At 40.8% G+C, this 19,581-nt stretch overlaps 1 protein-coding gene across 4 annotated transcripts in view; it reads left to right on the forward strand.

Moving 5' to 3' along the window:
• The window catches only part of LOC120416291 (helix-loop-helix protein 11), a 204,822-nt gene that overhangs the window by 64,356 nt on the left and 120,885 nt on the right, over positions 1–19,581 (forward strand). For all 4 annotated transcript variants that reach the window (XM_039578005.2, XM_039578006.2, XM_039578007.2 and 1 more), the window contains exon 3: positions 11,059–11,257. In XM_039578005.2, the coding sequence (XP_039433939.1) occupies positions 11,059–11,257 (199 nt within the window). The remainder of the gene's footprint in view (positions 1–11,058; positions 11,258–19,581) is intronic.

Genomic DNA, 19,581 nt, shown 5'->3' on the forward strand with positions numbered 1-19,581 from the left:
GCAACTTCATTCAAGTACTCCTGCGAGCTGGTGAAGCAGACCTTCCACAAGGACATCGTCGACCACGCACGGCTAAACCAACAGTTCACTGAGTCCCTGGCAGGGCTGTCTCCACACCTGACTGCAAACGAGAAACTTCTGTTCGTGATGAACAGTTATAACTTGATCAAAGAGCAATGCACGAAAACAGTAACGATAAAGGCGAAGGTGAAAGGTAACTGTCCATGGATGACTTTCAATGTCTGGAAGCTGATCCAAATCAAGGATAAAACACTGAAAAAGCAGCGACGAAACAGCGACGACCCACGGCTAGTAGACCTGTTGGCTCACGTGTCCAAAAAGCTACAAAAAGAGAAGGAAGCTGCTAAGCGGAACTACTATGAACGTCTCCTCTCCGGATGTGACCAAAAATCTGCTTGGAGGGTAATCAACGATGTACTAGGGAAGCAGCGCAGCAGATCTCAACCGAAAGAGCTACTTGTTGATGGAAATGTGATTTCAGATTTGACTGAAATATGTCAATCTTTCAACGAATTCTTCTGCAACATTGGACCAGAACTGGCCGCTACCCTGAATAGTGACCGCGACATCTACAGATTTGGAACCCTACGTAGACACCGATTCTCCATCTTTCTACATCCTGCAACTGTTGCTGAAACGACAATTTTGATTAACGGTCTAGACTCCAAAAAATCCGCTGGGTACGACAACATTCCTGTTACTTTTGTCAAGCAACACTTTAATGTGTTTGCGGCCCTGCTGTCCGATATCTTCAATGAAATCGTTGATACAGGAGCATACCCAGATTGCTTGAAGGTTGCCAGAGTCACGCCAATCCACAAATCTGGCGATTTAAAGAACCCTAGTAACTATCGACCCATCTCATGTTTGTCAGTTCTTGACAAAATTATCGAGAAACTGATAGTTTGCAGACTTGTTGGTTTTGCTAACAAGCACGGACTGATCTACAAGCACCAGTACGGATTCAGGCAAGGAATGAGCACCCTCACAGCATCGTGTGACCTAGTGGAAAGTATCTACGATGCCCTGGACAGCCGGAATGTAGTTGGCGCTCTTTTCATTGATTTAAAAAAAGCATTCGACACGATCGACCACAACCTGCTGCTGAAGAAGCTAGAGATGTACGGCATACGAGGAATTGCCTTATCCCTAATCCAAAGCTACCTGGACAACAGATCCCAATTTGTGACTATTGGTGAATCTCGGAGTCAGCTGAGTCCTGTGACAACCGGAGTGCCCCAAGGAAGCAACCTAGGACCAATCTTGTTTCTGCTCTTCATAAACGACCTCCCGTCACTGGGCCTTACCGGTGAGGTACGCTTGTTCGCCGACGACACATCGATCTTCTACAACGGTGTTGGTGGAAAGTATGCTGCAGTAGTCGAGTCTTTGCAGCACAGGATTAAAGTGGACCTTGAGCTACTGAATGACTACTTCTGCACCAACCTTCTGTCAATGAACCTAACAAAAACCAAGTTTATGCTGATCCACTCGCCCTGGATTCCCATCCCTGTGCATGATCCTGTTGTAGTCTGCAACCGAGTAGTCGAGGAAGTATTTAGCTTCGAATTCCTCGGTCTAACGCTGGACAGCACGATGAGCTGGTCAGCACATGTGGATCTACTGAAGCGGAAGCTGTCTTCATTTTGCGGAATACTTCGGAAAACCTCATCGTTCCTGCCGACGTCTGCACTGAAAAAGCTGTACTTTGCAATGATCCACTCTAGATTGCAATACCTCATCGCCAACTGGGGACATGCCCAAGAGTCGTGTCTTCAAAAATTGCAAGTTATCCAAAACAGATGTCTCAAAATTGTGCTCCGCAAACCTTTCCTCTATCCCACCCGTCTGTTGTACAATGACCCAAACGATTCCATACTCCCCGTTCGAGCAATGCACGAGTTCCAAATGCTAATGCACATTCGGAAAAACATTAACTCTCCTGACATCAGCCTGGTATTGCAAAGGATGCACACAGGCCGTTCCAGCAGACAAGCTGGACACTTCTACCTGGTCAGAGCTCGAACAGAATTTGGCCGAAAGAAGATTGCACACATCGGAAGTAAGCTGTACAACGACCTCCCACCACCCTGTAAAGCATCACCCACGCTGATCCAATTTAAAAAATCCTTACGCGCGCTCTTCAAATCAAAAGTGTTACACTACCTTCCAAGAAGCTCACACTAAAAAAAATATATGCTTTCTCGTTTCCGCCACCGCCCACCCGCCGCCACCCACCGCAAGCCGCCCATCGCCCACCGCCACCCGCCCATCGCCCACCGCAAGCCGCCCACCACCAACCGCCAACCGCCATCCGCCAACCGCCCACCGCCAGCGGTCGATCACCGACCGCAACCCAACATCACAACAAATCCGCCATCACACTAGTTATATGTTTAATAGTTTAAGTGTAGTCTTAAAGGCAAACTATCCCTTAAAAGAGCTTAGCTCACTGGGATCTGTCTATTAGAATTGCACCCGCAATAAATCCCACGACCGAGCCTAACCCTTTATAAGGGTAGGTGAATGTTTCCGGCAAGCAATGCTGTGAAGTGCGAAATTCGGTATTAAAAAAAAAAATAAAAAAAAAAAAAAAAAAAAAAAAAAAAAAAAAAAAAAATGTAACATAAAACTTGCATTTTCACCGAGGAGCTCTAGCTACAAGGTAGCAATTTCTAAACCCTTGAAACCGAATTGCCGATGTTAACTCCGCCAAACAGCCAAAAGCTCGTGAAAGATGATTTACGCGACATCAACCAGCCATGCAACGGCGACGTTGGCCACCAGAGTAATACAAACTAGTGCGCGCATTAATGGCACATTAAAAGCGATAAAACAAGTTCACGTCCTCCCCCCTCTACCGTTACATGGGAAGTTACAACTCTACTGTGTCGGATCGGATCATAAATCATCTTTTCCGCGGGGCAGGTATGGAGGTAGCCCGGGAATGTCGATCGATTTGCGGCCAGTTTTGTGTCGTTAAAAAGTTGCGACTTGCGACATTGTTGCGAGGGATGATTACTAATTTTGAAATTATACTGTTCAAGACTCCGCAACGGGAAAGAAGTTTTTTTATTTTTATAGTTGAAGTTCGAGCTGACACCTGCCTTTAGAAAGAGTTACACTCTCTAAGGAAATTTTATTGTGAACACAGCAAAAAAAAAATTGTTATCCAGCTACATGTAAAAGTCCTGCATGTAAAATAAATTTTGCATTATTCTATGAAAATGTATGTAATTTTACACCCTAAATTATGTAGTCCATTAGTATGGGAAACCTACTTGATGGAAAAGTCAAGCTGATGTATTTGTTTATCCTTTTCATTCTCCATCTGGCCGAGCGGGTTAAGGCACCAGTCATTACTGTTGGTGCTGGGTTTTAATCCCGACGGTAGCAACTTTTTTTTGTGTTTACAAAAAATGCTCATACAGTGTGTAATATCAAGTGTCTTTTCACAAAGGTGACGTGAATGCATGCGATTTTACCATCGGAGTTTTTGTTGTGAACAAATTAAATTATAAATTTTGGTACGACTTCAAAAGTTATGATAAACTACCAAGTGTTTTATGTTATTACATCTTTTAAAAACTACCAGTTACCTCTGATCTGGAGCGTATGTCCATGGATCCTGTAGATTCTGTGAAATGTAAAATTTCCTGCTCTATTCAAATTGTATATTCTGAAGCAACTAAAACACTTATTTTGGACATTTTCAAATTGTATGCCAGATTTTTAAATTGCGACATATTTTTCATTGAAAAGAGCAAAAGATTCATTTTTAATTTTGAAAATCGAACTAATTTTTTTCCAAATACAGTCCAGACTCGACTACCTGAAGGCCTTGGCAAAATTTCATTTCGGATAATCGAAACTTCGGATAATCGAATCAAGAAAAAAATAGATTTTTAAATACATGATGGCGGCCACAATGGCGGCAATCAACTCGAATTTGATGTTAAAAGTGAGAAAATAAAAAAAATACATTTTTTTTTCGTGATTCGATATCCGAAGTCCCATACAAACTTTCGGATAATCGAACTTCGGATAATCGAAACTTCGGATAATCGAAGCTTCGGATAATCGAGTATGGACTGTATCGTGAGTTGAAAAATGAGGGCTTATCAGATAACAGTTAGAAAATCTATATTTTTTCCCTATTTGATTATCCGAATTTTGTATGATGCCCTTCGGATAATCGAAAAAGAAAAGAAAATGATTAACACTTTACATTTTAACTTAAATTTGTATTTGTAGTGTTTTTTATGTTTTTCAAAATTAGTTTTAAACGGTTTTGTTCTAGTTTTAGTGTCTATAAATTTGATTAAAAGGAATAAAATAATAAAAAGGTAAAAAAAAGACTGAAACATGTAAAACACTGAACAAAAAAGAAATTTTGAAAAAAATGATAGATCATAATTCTTACAAGTGACTACTCTCCCCTTTTCCATGCGTATGGCGCAAACAAATCAATCGCCAAGGACGCACATATTTTTTTATGAATGAAGCTCTTGGTCACTTGCGCAGCAGCAGCGTGACAAATGGAACCTGTAATAGGGAGATAATTGTCCCTGCGGTGCACACTGCGACTGGCTCTGAACTGGTTAATTGGAAGGCACGAAATAGACAGTGCACTGTAAAAAAGTGATCGTGAATTTGGTTTCAAATGAGAGGTTTTGGTTTTAAACAACAATCAATGTAAAGTTACATAAAAATCATGGTAAATTACTTTTTCGCTGTGTACCATGCGGTTTCACTTCTCTTCCAATTAGCCAGGTGATAATTGGGTTTCATTTGTGCGACGCCTCCACTACCCTGGTTGTACACATCACTGAACTACACGTGTCACGTTGGAATTTGTGCAAATAATAACATGTTGTTGAACTTGGGGTGGCACAAGTGTAAACACGAAATCAATATTCAGTAGAATTCATTTACAAGTATCCACTCAAGCTCAATTTGTCAAATTTGGAAGTTTTTCATGTAACTAGGTGAAACAGCTAATCCACCCAGTTTCGCCTTAGGTGTATGCGTACAGGCAAATCACAACAAAAGTGGAAAATTCCCCAACCAAACACAAACGAAAGAAAAAAAAACTCACTGCAACGGAATTTTACCATGATTCAGCGGCGCACACCGAAAGAGACCGGGTCCCCCCTGTTCGCGGTGGAATCCCCAAAACACCATCAACATAACCTCACAAACCGATTAAATAACGCATAGTCAGACGGTCAGACGCACACCGCCGAAAGTAAAAAAACGCGACGCACGTGGGCGATTTAAAGAGCTTGCCGCCGCCACCACAAACACACAAATGCCCGTACGCACTTTTACGCACACCAGCCCACGGCCCCCCCAAACAACAGCTGAGTCGTGTCCGAGTTAGAGAGCGCGGGAGAGAATGGGAGAAAGAGGTTTAGACTTCTGGAGCAACATTTGAAAGGGGCGGTACGACATTGCTCTTACGGCCTTTCGTCCCATTTAAACGCGTGTAATCAAAGGCCGTAAGAGCAATGTCGTACCGCCCCTTTCAAATGTTGCTCCAGACTTTTAAAAACTTGTGTTGTGCGTAAATAACTAACATTCCGCGGTCTCCGAGAGGTTTGCTGGTTTTGATTGATGTGAGCCTTCCCACGTGTGGTCAGCGGATTTTTGGTGGCTTATGTTGTGGAATTTTATGCGTAGAGATTGTTCAGTTTATGTAGTAAGACAGAAAATTATATCGTTAAACTGAACAAAAATAAAAAAAAAATCACTCGATTTATCCTTTGTCAAATTTTTTTTTGAAGAAGTCCCTCTTCTGTCTAATTCATTCAAACTGAGCCGTTGCTAACTTGAAAAATTATGGTACTTTATGCTACATTAATATTATTTGCTACATTATTCTAGGAATTGAAAAATACGGCACGTTTTTTTTTTTACATTTCTGAAAAATATTCATAAATGAGTCCGCATGGGAATTTTATACAATCCAGACTCGATTATCCGAAGTAACGATTATCCAAAATTTAACTGTCTGAAGGTTTTCATGGGACTTCGGATATTCAAGAACATTTTTTTATTTTTTTTATGTTCTTCCTTTAACACCAAATTCGTTTCTCACGACCCAATTTTGGTAAAGTTTGAATCGTTGATTTCCAATAAATTAAAAAAAAATGTAGTTTTTATATCCGTGTACTCTACCTCCTCCTATAATTACATTTTGCCTATCTAATTTTTTCATGTTTTTACAGTAAATTTTTCAATTTTTTGCATGTTTTCACATTTTCTGCTATAAAATGGCACCATTATCATTTAAATTGTAAATAAATGTGTAAAGCCATAGTCTGGGGCACTAGAAAAATTACTGCATACTTCTTTTTATTAAAAATATAAGAAATGTTAGTAAAAAACACTGCTAAAGTTGACCTCTTAAAAAAGGACATTTTTAAAAACATTGGCAAAGTCACATAAAACAAGTAAAACTTCCAACCCATAAATTATTTAAAATTTTAAGAGTTCTTCTTTCCAATGCTTTTTAAAGATCAAAAATTTGTTGAAAATTAGATTTTTGGCGATTTTTTTAATCGAAGCCCGTCTAAAGGCGGGGTTGGGTTGTAGAAGGTTAAGGGTTATACTTAAGCTCGACAATCAAAAATAATACAGCAAAAAAACATTTTTCTGTGATTCGATCTTTCGAAGATTCTATTATTCGAAGTTAAATTTGTCCAAGGCCTTCGGATAATCGAGTCTGGACTGTATTCGGAATTTACTTTTTTTTACTCTTTAACCCTTTTGAATTTCTACAAGAATTTTATATAATTGGGCCATTTTAAACCAGTTTTGTATAGATCATCTCAAAACCATTAAAAATATTCAATTTTTTAACTCTAAATTTGTTAACTGTTGAGCAGTTATTTGAATGAAACTTTGTGTGTTCCAATTTTGGCAGCTGTCCATTAAAATATTCAAAAATTTATTAAAATATTCAAAAGTATTGAGAACGGATTATATGATCAATTTGGTGTCTACCCAACGTAAACTGTCACTAAAGCAAGTATATCCAAGGTTTTGCCCTTTTTAAAAGCTATCGCGGTACAGCGAAAAAAAAAAATTACAAATTTAAACAAAAAATAACCTTGTTTTAATTGGAGTTTTCACACCAAACATTGGATTGCGCATATTAACTATTTTTGAAATAAAACAATCGCATCCTGCTGTGGCAAAAGTTGATCTAAATTCATTTAGCAGTGTTGCCAATTTTTCGAAAAAATATCTTTTGAAAATCGTGTCAAAAATGTCGAAAACCTTTTCGAAAAGCAAACAGAAAAAATGAAGTTTTTTTATAAACTGTCAAATCAACGCATAACATTGGTCAAAAAACAAGTGTTGTAATTGGGTAATTCTCTACCAACTCACACGAAATCGGGAAAAGTTGCCCCGACCCCTCTTCGATTTGCGTGAAACTTTGTCCTAAGGGGTAACTTTTGTCCCTGATCACGAATCTGAGGTCCGTTTTTTGATATCTCGTGACGGAGGGGCGGTACGACCCCTTCCATTTTTGAACATGCGAAAAAAGAGGTGTTTTTCAATAATTTGCAGCCTGAAACGGTGATGAGATAGAAATTTGGTGTCATAGGGGCTTTATGTAAAATTAGACGCCCGATTTGATGGCGTACTCAGAATTCCGAAAAAACTTATTTTTCATCGAAAAAAACACTAAAAAAGTTTTAAAAATTCTCCCATTTTCCGTTACTCGACTGTAAAAATTTTTGGACATGTCATTTTATGGCAAATTTAATGTACTTTTCGAATCTACATTGACCCAGAAGGGTCATTTTTTCATTTAGAACAAAATTTTTCATTTTTAAATTTTGTGTTTTTTCTAACTTTGCAGGGTTATTTTTTAGAGTGTAACAATGTTCTACAAAGTTGTAGAGCAGACAATTACAAAAATTTTGATATATCGACATAAGGGGTTTGCTTATAAACATCACGAGTTATCGCGATTTTACGAAAAAAAGTTTTCAGTTTAACTCTTTAACAACTTACCGATAATTTAATTTACCTTTTGTCACAAGAAAATAAATAACCCAAAATTGGTACATACTTTTGAGTTCTTTTGTTTAAAGCCATTTTTTAATAAAGAGTTTCATTTCAAAAAGATATAATTTGAGGAAAAATCATGATTTGAAAAAAAATCTTCTAAAAATAATAAAATCGATTATAAAGGCATAAAATTCGAATAAAATAAATCTAAATTAGACCTAAAATTTCTTGAAAAGAACGAAATTGGTGTTTTTATCCGCAGAATATCAATTTCTTAAGTAAAGGTCTGTTTTTGACATTGGGTTACGATCTTTTTTCGTAAAACTAGTCTCAGATAAGCTTGTATTAAAATTATGTTTTGTTTTAGAGAAAAAAGTCACTCTATCTGGCTTTTTGTATAAAATATTAATGTCTTCTGTTGAAATATGTTTAAAGGAAATGAGTCAAATTCAGAAAATCAGAAGAGATGTTTCAGAAAATGATTACAGTGTAACATTTATTCTGAGGGAGCGGCCGTGGCTGACTGGTTACGGTGTTCCCTTTGTAAGCGAATGGTTCTGGGTTCGATTCCTATCTGCTCCCAACGAGAAAGTTAAGAACACAAAAATTTGAAATGATGAATATGAACGAAAAATCATAGTTGCTCGAGGCGGGGTTCGATCCTCCGTCCTTTGGATTGGTGAGCAAAAATGCTAACCACTAGGCCATGACGACTTGGTGAGCGTGAACTGAAATTAGGAATATTGTTACAGAGAGCGAGTTGTGGCGCTATAACCACGGCAAATAGTGTCCAGGGCATTCGTGGAAATACAATGTCCCATCCCAGAGAGTCCCGGAGTACCAAACCTTCTTAGCATGGTGCTCCCAACGAATACATCCAAATCTCGGAGCGTATGGTGGTGTGTCGCTTCTTCCTCCCCTGTCGATTCAGAATTGTGTTGTTGTTCGAACACTCAGTGCTCAAACTCAACCCAATTACGAGTCATCTCTGCGATACGGCTTTACGCAGTAGGCCTGGCCGCTTTAACACTTGTGATGTTTCAATGCATTGTGATGCAATGGCGCACTACAAATGTTAATAAATGACAAGAAGAGTGCTAGGCGTCATCTAACCTAAGGCACTCTCCAGGATCCCTTCGAAAGATTGGCTGCGCTAGGGTCTGATTAGATTAGATTAGATTAGACAGTGTAACATTTATTCTGATTCTTATGAATTATATGTGAGGATAATAGCTGTTGAAACAGCTCAAATGTTTATAAATATGTCTAAGAGCATTTTGCTATTTTCCACCAAAAACAAGGAACTTTTTCTTTGCTTTACTTTTTGATTCGAACGGAAGTAAGGCACACCATTTTAATTATGGATAAGAATTTAAAAGAACCCTGTTCAACCATAAAATTAGCAACGAAAAAAAAAACAGCTTTTGCATGTTATCCCTTTCCGTCCATTTAACCCATGAAATCACTCTCACTTGTTGTGCCCGCGGATGATAAAAAGGGCCCCATCCACTACAATCAGCTCCAAGATAGCCTTCACTGCCTAATTAGCATCCGGCGTCCGGCTACTCTAGTAAAGCTAATTAACTTGTACCCACAAAAGGCGCGCAAAGAGGCTCGTCAGGAGTTAAACCGATCTGCAAAGATGTGCACCACGGTGTAATGATGGAGTACTTGCCCGGCGAGAGCAAGACATAAACTTCTCCCAGACGTTACGCTCTGAAAAGCTTGGCCCATTGGAATCGATATGGTTTCGCCAACGGGGGGTGTGGGTTGGGCGTGTAAACCACACTCGTTACACGGCCTCTGGCCAAGTGCATCTTTCCCCTTCGAAAACTGCACCAGAGCAGAGCTGATGAATGCACGCACTTGTTCAGATTCCCTCTCGAAGGGCCAGCCAGCCGGCCAGCGTGTTGATAGTGGCCAACAGTGAGGGTCTGTCTGCAACATAGTTATGCGCCCACTTATGCTCTCTTTCTCTTGGGCGGTTTTCATTCATTAAAAGTCTTTTCGATGGCGAGATTTTCAAGTGCACTCTGAATCGGTCGATGAGTGGTTATGCTTGGGAAATAGAGTCGTTTTTAGGATTTGATGCGAATCACGTGCCATTCGGTCGTGGAAGGCTCAGGACACCCCAACATATAAGCCAACTAATCTACCATGCTCACTGAAGCTAAGCGGGTATTATTCTGGGACGAAATTCACCGACCTCTTGCTTGTTACGACGGTAGATCGACAGGTATTAACTTCAGGAACCGCTTGGATGACCCAGCACAACCCAACATACTAACAGAGTAGTCTACCATATTCACTGAAGCTATGCAGGTATGATTCGGGGTCAAAATTCGCCGACCTCTTGCTTGTTACGACGGGAGATCGACAGGTATTAACTCCAGCCATCCTTGGATAACCCAGGACACCCTTACATACCAGCCAAGTAGTATATTATACTCATTAAAATTGTGCGGGTTAGAATCGGATTCAAGTTTTATCGAACTCTTGCTTGTTACGGTGAAATACTTATAGATCTTCACGAAAACTATTTTTGAACAACTCCACCTATATTTTAGCAACAAAAATAACCACAAAAGAAAAGAACACAATTTTGAATTGCCTCGCTTGAGATAAAATGTAGCATAGAGTCACAGACACAAACTTTTTCAAGTTCTGCTACCAATTTCCAAGACTTGAACACACCCTTTTGCCACACCCGTACCATCCAATCCCGGTGCTATTTTGGGAACTTTCTTCGGAACCATCAGCAATGACACAGACACTCAACGAATCCAAGCCGGGAAGAAAGCCCCGGTCGGCCCACCATCGACTACCCCACTTCCTGTTCCGCTGACACAGATTCCTTCGTCAAGCTATTTTCGGATTCTTGCTAGCACCACCAATTTCTCAAAACATCCCAGCCCCGAACCGGCATTTGTTGTGACTTAAATCTAGCCCCAACACGACAAGTGAGCGATCCTAACCTAGATTCCCGCTTTTCTTCTTTTTTTTCTTCCGCAGATTCTGCCGCGTCACGACCGAGGAGGGGGGCGGGGGAGGACCCGGCTCCGGGGGTCCCATCTCGATGGACAAGGACGAGAAGCGGATGCGCCGGGAGATCGCCAACAGCAACGAGCGGCGACGCATGCAGAGCATAAACGCCGGCTTCCAGAGCTTGCGACAGATGCTGCCACACCACGAGGGCGAAAAGTTGAGCAAGGTAGGTGGTTCTGAAAAGTTGTCAAGTTTCTGGTACTCCGAAACTTTGGAACATCTTGACAAAAATTGCAAACTTTTCCGCTTGAGAGTGACACTCTTCACCTGCAGGTTGTTTTCCGGTTTTTAGACCGATTTTTGATACAAGGTCCTTGAAAGAAAGGTTGGAAACAAACTTATGTAGCGTGTAAGTTTCACAACGGTTTTACAACAGTTGCAAACCTCTGTGAAACACTTCTGAAACCTTTATGCAACAAAATTAAGCAGGAGTGTCACGATTACACATGAGGGCCAACCTTAACATTTAGAGCCTTGAATATCACTCTAATCGTCCTGCCGCTCCAACGACATCTCAGTTTTAAGGTTAAAGTGATTTTCCCCTCGCGAACTTCATGTCAGGAATGAAAATTGCTTCAACACGTTAATAAATGCCATAGCTAATCAAGGTCCGCCCGCGTCAATATTGATTGAGCCCCCTTGCCAGCACATGTTTGCATACTTTTCGCACCCCTCGACACAGTCGAGTTCAAGTGTGTGAACTACAAGTACCGAGGTTCTTGGGGCAGGTTCAGGTTTTGCAACAAAGTGTGCGCGACACAGCGTGATGTTCGAAGAATAAACATCTATAAATAACATCTCAATCTATTATCTAAAATTCCTTAAAACCACCTTTTCAAATCGATTGTAGCGAAACAATACTTTTATTTTTCCCCATAATCTTCCCGGCAAGATCGCGGGAAAGCTCACTGTGCCGCCGACGGGCAGTGCAACAATGTTGCCAGCGCTTACAATGTTGCCGTGATAATCCAGTTGATAATTGTAATCGAGCACCCACCAACGACGACTACGTTGACCTAATCTTTTCTCGCGTACCAACGCACTGGTACCTCTTCCCCTACCCCCCTAGCTAATGGGCGGTGGCGCCGCACTGTGAGAAAAACTCTTGGGTACGGTGGTAAAAATATGGTTTTAAAATAGTTTAGACAACACACTTTTTTGAAATCGTTTTTATGCCGTATTATGACCAAAATATTCTTACAAAAACAAGTTATTTATTGAAGACCAACGAGTTGCCGCCGCCGTGCCTTCCGAGCTACGCTACTATACGAATGTATTTTCTGTCGTGTTGAAACATGCATGTCGATGACATGCTCAATTTTCAAATCGATTGTCCGTTGGCGAGTCATGAGATTGAACTTTAACTAAACTTGCCCGCCGGCATGCCTTCCGATCGGTAATGATCTGCTATGTCCTTTTTCGAATCTGTTCATGCTGCTAACGTTAGTTTGTTTTTCGGATTTCATTGCAAGTTTTAGTCTCTCCTCCTACTAAAAAAAAAATAAAGTAGAAATTTAAGTTGAAAAAAAAAAAAAAAAAACTTGCACGATTGATTGAGCTAATAAAGTTTATTGAATTATGTTTATTTTAGCATTTTCATTCTATTAGGGCACTCCTTATATTTAACAAATTTTAAATTGTTGTGCCATTTAAAGCTTTTAAAAATTTTAGGATCATTTTGAAATTTTAACAAATTTCGAATTTTGGGAAAATCATTATTTTTATGAATTAATCGAAATTTTCAAAATGTTCGACTGATTACTGTAGTTACAGTTTATAACAGTTGTTATAGCGTGAAAAAAAAATGTGACTTTTTTTATTTCAATATTTTAAAATAATGCTTTGACATCGGTAACGGCCGAGAAGAACCAGTTAATTAATTTTGCTAAAAAAAAAAAAAAAACACTTTCCTCAGATTACTTTAATTAGTATATTTTCCAGATATTTTTTTAAATTCCTGTAAAATCATATTTAATACGACAAAAAAAATATCCTTCTAGCTTTCTTTTAACATTTTTGGTAGATTTTTGGGTAAAATAAATACAGAAAACTCTAATGGTTTTTAAAGGTTCTCTAAGCTATAGGATTCCATTTGTTCAAAGAACTCTTTCAAATAAAATTTTACTACTGTTTCAAATTTATTTTCCAGAGCTTATTATTCAATTTTCAATCAAGCGGGACCATTTATAAAATTTTAATTTGAGTCCACAAATGGACTACTTGCCTAAACCGATATTCACCAAAATTATGTATTGAACCGATATAACCAAAATTATGTCTTGAACATTTTTTGATTTTATGGTAAAATATTTTGAAAATGAGCCTTTAAACCAATAAAGTTATAAAACTCAAAACCATGATCAGCTTAAAAAAAATGGGACTTTATGCAAAAATGCAGTCAAAATTTTTAAGAAATTTGTAACTTGAGAAGGGATTTTCTGAATGTTTTGTTCTCTTCGATAAATTCTAGAGTTTTTTTTTATTAGGTCCTATAAACATATGAAAGACAATAGTTTATTGGTCCTTTAAAAAAAAAACTCTGGAATTGAAGCTATTGATACTGATAAAAAAATGGTTTTATTTTGAAATAATAATAACTTTTTTTCACTTTTAAAAATAAGAAATGGACAAAATGACTCTTTGGTTTTTTTTTTAATGGACACAACATAATTTTTTTGGTCCTAAATGTTACAGTGTTGCCATCTTTTGTTAAATCATGGATTTCCAAGCATCTCTAAATTAAACTAATTTTTTTTTGTTCGAAATTTTAAAAATAAGATTTTTATTTATTATTTTTTTGTGTAAATTTTTTATTTGGTGCACTGTTTTGAGTTTTTTTTTCCAATAAAAGTTGATTTTCGTTCAAACGCTTGTTTTTGAACCTGTTGAAGTCATAACTATAAAGATTTAAAAAAATTGGAGAGATGACTCACACTTTTTTCTTCTCCCAATTTTGACCATTTCCGCACCCACTGTGCCCTATGCAAGAATGTGCACCCGGCAAGCAATTAAATAAACGCGCATTCTCCCGGCTGCCGGTTGATTTTGTTGTTTAGCCAGATTCCTTCCAACGTACTCAGTGACTCTATTAAGGCTTAACGCTGATAGTACTAGTCACACAGTTTCAGGAAAATCGCGAGCAACGGGTTCTGGATGGAGTCATCTAAGCGAGGAGTGGAATTAGTTTCCAGGGAATGATTTTAAGGAACCGTTTTAAAAGTTCCAGTTTCCAAGAAGCTGGCACTAACGTTTTACCACTTGCGAGTGGGGGGGGCACCCTTACGGAATTCACGTTCGTATAAGGAATTCCTCCGACATTCCACCGGTGAACATAACTGCAGAATGCAAAACTCTCTGCAGATCTACCTTCCCAGCAGAGGTTAGTTGCATTCCACAACCGTTGTGTGCAGTACCTTCTTCTTTCTACAAAGTATTCCAAACGCTTTCTTCGCAACTCCATTAACATTCCAACGCCCAAGGCTCCAAAAAAGTTGGAACGGTAACTTCAACTCGCTGGTTCTCGGGCATAACTCAACCAATCAAGATGATTCTTCTTTCTAGTGATTTGTTAGGATGTCTAGATGATTCTAGAACTTTGCAGAACTTAATTTGATCAAATCTGTAATTTTTGCGATTAAAAACATCGTTCCAACTTTTTTTTTAGCGTACAAAAAAAAATTCGCCAAAAATTCCGCGGAGGCAGTCGTTTTGAAAAAAGGTGGAACGATGTTTTCGGTCGCAGAAATTACAGATTTGATCAAATTAAGTTCTGCAAAGTTCTAGGATCATCTAGACATTCTTACAAATTACTGGAAACAAGAATCGTCCCGATTGGTTGAGTTATGCCCGAGAACCAGCGAGTTGAAGTTACCGTTCCAACTTTTTTGGGAGGCTTGGGAGTCCGTGTAAGTTGGACATGCGTTGGGCGTTCCAGTGTTAACAGCATTACAGCTGGATGTTCGCTATGCCCGGCCGGTCGGTCGGTTCTGTGCGCGAGGAATTTAAATTTCAATTATTTACATCCAATTAATAGTGGCGCGGGGCGAGCTCTCGAGATCTCTTCACGTTCGCCCAAGTCAGACTCGCCCGCGCCTCTGTTGCCCTAGGTCAGGGTGGCAACATTTATTTCAATTTTTAATTACAAATCCTTTCCCTTCGGCCGACCCCTGCGGGGCCTCCTCGGCTTCTCTGAGTCGCGACTATTTATAGTCGATATTTATTGGCAGCTTGGCCAATTTAAATTCTACCGCCGTCGTCGGTCCAGTGAACTCCGGCGATGGTTGCAACGCGCGGTCTATCCTGGAGCTAAACATGGCCGTAGAAGGCAAAAGAACGACCGTCGTTCCCACACCTCGAGTGCCACCTACACGCGACTCCGGCCGATGTTGGCGTGGTCAGTTTGGTCGCGGTAACGTCGTCATCACCAGAGACGGTGGACTGAAGTACGTCTTTGGCTATAATAAATCATTGGGAAGTTTGTGGATTGAAGGATGTTGGTCTCAAGTCGACCAAGTTGCAACGATTCATCTCTGCGGCTATCTTAACGTAGTGGGTCTGGCCAGTTTACGATTTTAAGTTCGTTTTAGCCTCCTTTTTAAAAGCTGATGTGCAAACGCTTTAGAAAACGAGCGCAAAAAGCATTTTGTTGCAAGCGAGATTCGGAACACTGGTCTTTGATTTATGGACCAACTCTCTACCACTGCGCCACGATGACTTGATGTTTGTGGAGAGGCAGAACGCAAATACTTCCTTTCCTTTGCTCTTTCTCTCTTTCTTCATCCTTTAATTGATGCCAGCAGTACCTGTATTAGGTTTTACGCCGACTCGATTTGGAGGTTAGAAGGAGTGCACTGTTTACATGGACTTAGCACAGTTCGATGCGGTCGTCGATTTTGTTCGGGGAAATTCGTCGACAATCGACGAAGACCATGTAAACAGTGCACACGAGCTGTCAAATGACGTCACGGTGTAAAACCTAATTGGTGACGTGACGATGTTTTGATTTCTTAGTCGCTTTGAATGTCAAAAAATTCGGTTTGCCCATAAATTCCGTACTTTGGAACGCCGCGATCCGCGCAGAACAAATACGGGCGCCAATAAATCTATAAAGTAATTAAACACAGAGTGGGTTTCCCCCCTCGCTGAAATCACCTGGTTTTACACTACACACGAGTACGAGCAGGTCAGCCCTGTCGAGGAGGAGGAGCGCACTTCAGTGCATTCGCGCTCGTTTCGCGCCCAGGCAATCATAACTATACGACGCGCGCGATATCGCCGGTTGTAAATCTTTATCTCCGCCGGCGGCCACACTCGCGAGCGATTGGCCGCTTGTTTTTGCGCAGCTTTGTTTTTATTTACAAGTTCCAGCGAGAGCGGGAATTGAATTCCAAGCCCCTCCGGAGAGGTGGAAGCGTCAGCTGGTCCGGGGGCTCCAGATATGGCAGGGTTGCCAGAAAATTGGAGTTTTTTTTGCTTTGAAGAAGTTTGCTGCATTCTACATGATTGGCATGCACAGAAAAAAAATCATGGTAATGTTACATCTGGGAAGGGGTACATCTTTTATGTCAGAAAAAATGTGTAATTTTACCTCTGAAAATGTGTAATTTTACCACTATTCTGGTGTAATGTCACTTTTTCAGTCTAAATTGAGGTAAAATTACATCATAAAAGAGGTAATTTTCAACCTTTTAAAATTACACCTTCCACAATTTTTTGCTGTGAGGGATCAACCCAAGCAACATTTTTTTCCAGGAGTTCTACAAGAGCTCTTCAAGATAGCTACAGCATAGCAGTTTGGACCGCGGTAGGATAAAACTCTCTTCAAGTACTCTTCCAAACTCCTGAAGAAGTTTTGAAGATAATTTTATCCTACCGCGGTCCAAACTGCTATGCTGTAGCTATCTTGAAGAGCTCTTGTAGAGCTCCTGGAAAAAAATGTTACTTGGGAACGGAACTTCCGTCAAATCTGGCAGCACTGGCAGCTCGGTTAATCTCCATCGAGATCAGAACGCCGGGCCACGAGAATGCAAATCCCGCCTGAGGGGGCTGGCCGGTCTGCTCTAGGGGGGCGGTTTTACGACTGTCAATTACTTTTAATTAGCATACTTTGAGATTAACAACATTTATGAGCGCGAGTCTCGGCTGGTTGGGAGCGCTGTGTGTGGCGGCCCTGAAGGACCTTGGAGTCCGTAGAGTTGGTCGTGACCTCCGCGAGGGTATGGGGAGCTAAAAGTCTCACGAATCAATGTAACGTTGAGCAGTGGACTAATGGATTATAGAGGAACGTACACCCAAATCAGAACCCCCAAATTCGCTTCAAAATACTTCGTTTCATAAGAGTTGCAAATGTGGAGATTTTCCCTTATCCTCTTAAAAAAGGGGAACATCAACACTTCCTTATCCCAGGTGCGCGGTGGAGATGAGATGGAGAATCTTCACTGTTATAAAGACAACTCTTTTGGGTGTAAACCTCACAAACATTGTTTGTTATCTCTAGAGACGCCGTTTAATTTGTAATTCCCATGTGAAAAATCGCTCCAATTTCGCTCGAACACGATAAAATCTCATCATCTTCAAGACTCACCAGCCATGAACCTCGTCGCAGCCTGTCAAGTCCGCGCCGTACCTGTCATCCGGTCCGAAGGGTGCGCGCGCACTTAATAAATTGTCGGATCAAATCGTTCTGACACCCCCATTACCGTCATGGGACGCCGTCGTCTGACGTTACCTGATATCCGTTGCATCTGTAAGGCTGGCGGCGGCGCTTTCTGCCTGCAACTTTGTTGCAAAATTAAATTACACCACGATTGCAGCAGAGGGGCCACATGTTTGGCTTCGCCTGCAGGGGTGTAGACACGGTGGGAAATTGGCGCTAAATTGGACGTGGAATGTCAGTTTGTGGCCGAGTTGGTAAGGTCGCGTGCGTCAATCAAAGGGAGTCGGATCGAATCTCGCGATTTTTTTTTGAAACTTTTTTTTTCACTGTGCTCAAGTCGTAATTACGGTACACCTCAATTGGAAAGCAATCATTTAATATGAAAATTTATGATTATTCAGAACCCGCGCGCTAGCGATTGAAGCTGGACAACCTTGGGTGCCGCCGCCGAAGCCGATGTTGACCAGCGGTGAAGAAGGGCCGCCATCTGTATGCAAACGAGCAGCACGCGTGAAAGCAATTTGCTATCGGTGATAGCTTCGAGAGCTCTTCCGCATGAGGTGTGAAACAAGTTGGCGAGGTGTGCTCTGCAGAGCAACAAGTTTCTGCTTTCCGGCGTACAATGTAATTGACACAATACCTCGCCAAAAGGCGACAAAATTTGTAAACAAACTTTCGACGGACTGCAGAAGCACGACACTGACATCAATTTGTAGTACAAAGTGGCAAATTGCAGCTCAGGTTTGTTCTCTATTCTAGCCTGTGTAGCAATTATGTGAACATTCGTAGGTAGTTCACCACTAGCTCCCCAAGAGCCCTAAATTGGACACTCTCTGTTTGGATCATTCAAACACAATATGCTGCAGATCTCGAATCTGAACTAGATTTCTATTCGTAAGATGTCATCGGGGTTGGTATAATGTAATGTTCATCAATTTGAACCCAACTAGTAGTATTGTAGACTGGCAACACTGTTGTCTTGATTCCTGATACACCCAAAGAAGATTTAGATGGACTCAATTATCCACAGCCCAGAATGGCCAGATACCCTCGGGGATGTTCCGACACATAACATTTATTCAAATATCTCCAAGTTAAGTCAATATGGGCATCAAACTTCATGGTTTTTGATACCGGAGTACTTCCGGTCATGTCTACAACATACCCCCTTGCCCAATCAATCGCTACTCCCGTTGTCCGAGTCTTCCGTCCTTCGATGTTACAGAGTTAATGAGAGTACAAGTAAATCGCATTGTCCGCACCAAAGAGACATCCGGTCCAGGCCGCATTCCTGCCGTCCGGAACGGAAATCCGGTAACTCGGTTCCCATTAGGAGCCGTCGTCACTTTGCTCTCTGTGCATCATGAATTATGCATTTGCGCTGGGCGCGCGTGCGCGCAGCACGTGAACCAGTACCGCGATTGCCGCAATACCTCTTCATAATGCAGTTTTCGCGGCGTAGAAATTAATTGGATGCCAACCCTGCACTCTCTTTTTCTTCTGCTCGTGGGTTGCCGGTGGTACAATATTCGCGAGCAAAAGTCATACATATAAATTGGAACCGCGCAAGAAACTGGATCATCTGGTGGGTGCCCTCCGGGTACCACTCGCGGACTCTGCGCGATGATGAATTGCTGATAATAACAGTCATAATGGCTCATCAGCTAACAGTTTAAATGACGCGTGTGTGTGTACGCCGAAGAAGTGGCCGTTTATTACTGTTATTAGCCGCGGAGGTGACGGAAAATTCCTGGAGTGAGAGCGCGAAACAAACTCCGGAGAACCTTGGTGAGAAATTAGGTACAAATGACCCTCTGGTTTGATGATAGGCATCA

Source organism: Culex pipiens, chromosome 2 (genome assembly GCF_016801865.2).
Source record: "Culex pipiens pallens isolate TS chromosome 2, TS_CPP_V2, whole genome shotgun sequence".
NCBI lineage: Eukaryota > Metazoa > Arthropoda > Insecta > Diptera > Culicidae > Culex > Culex pipiens.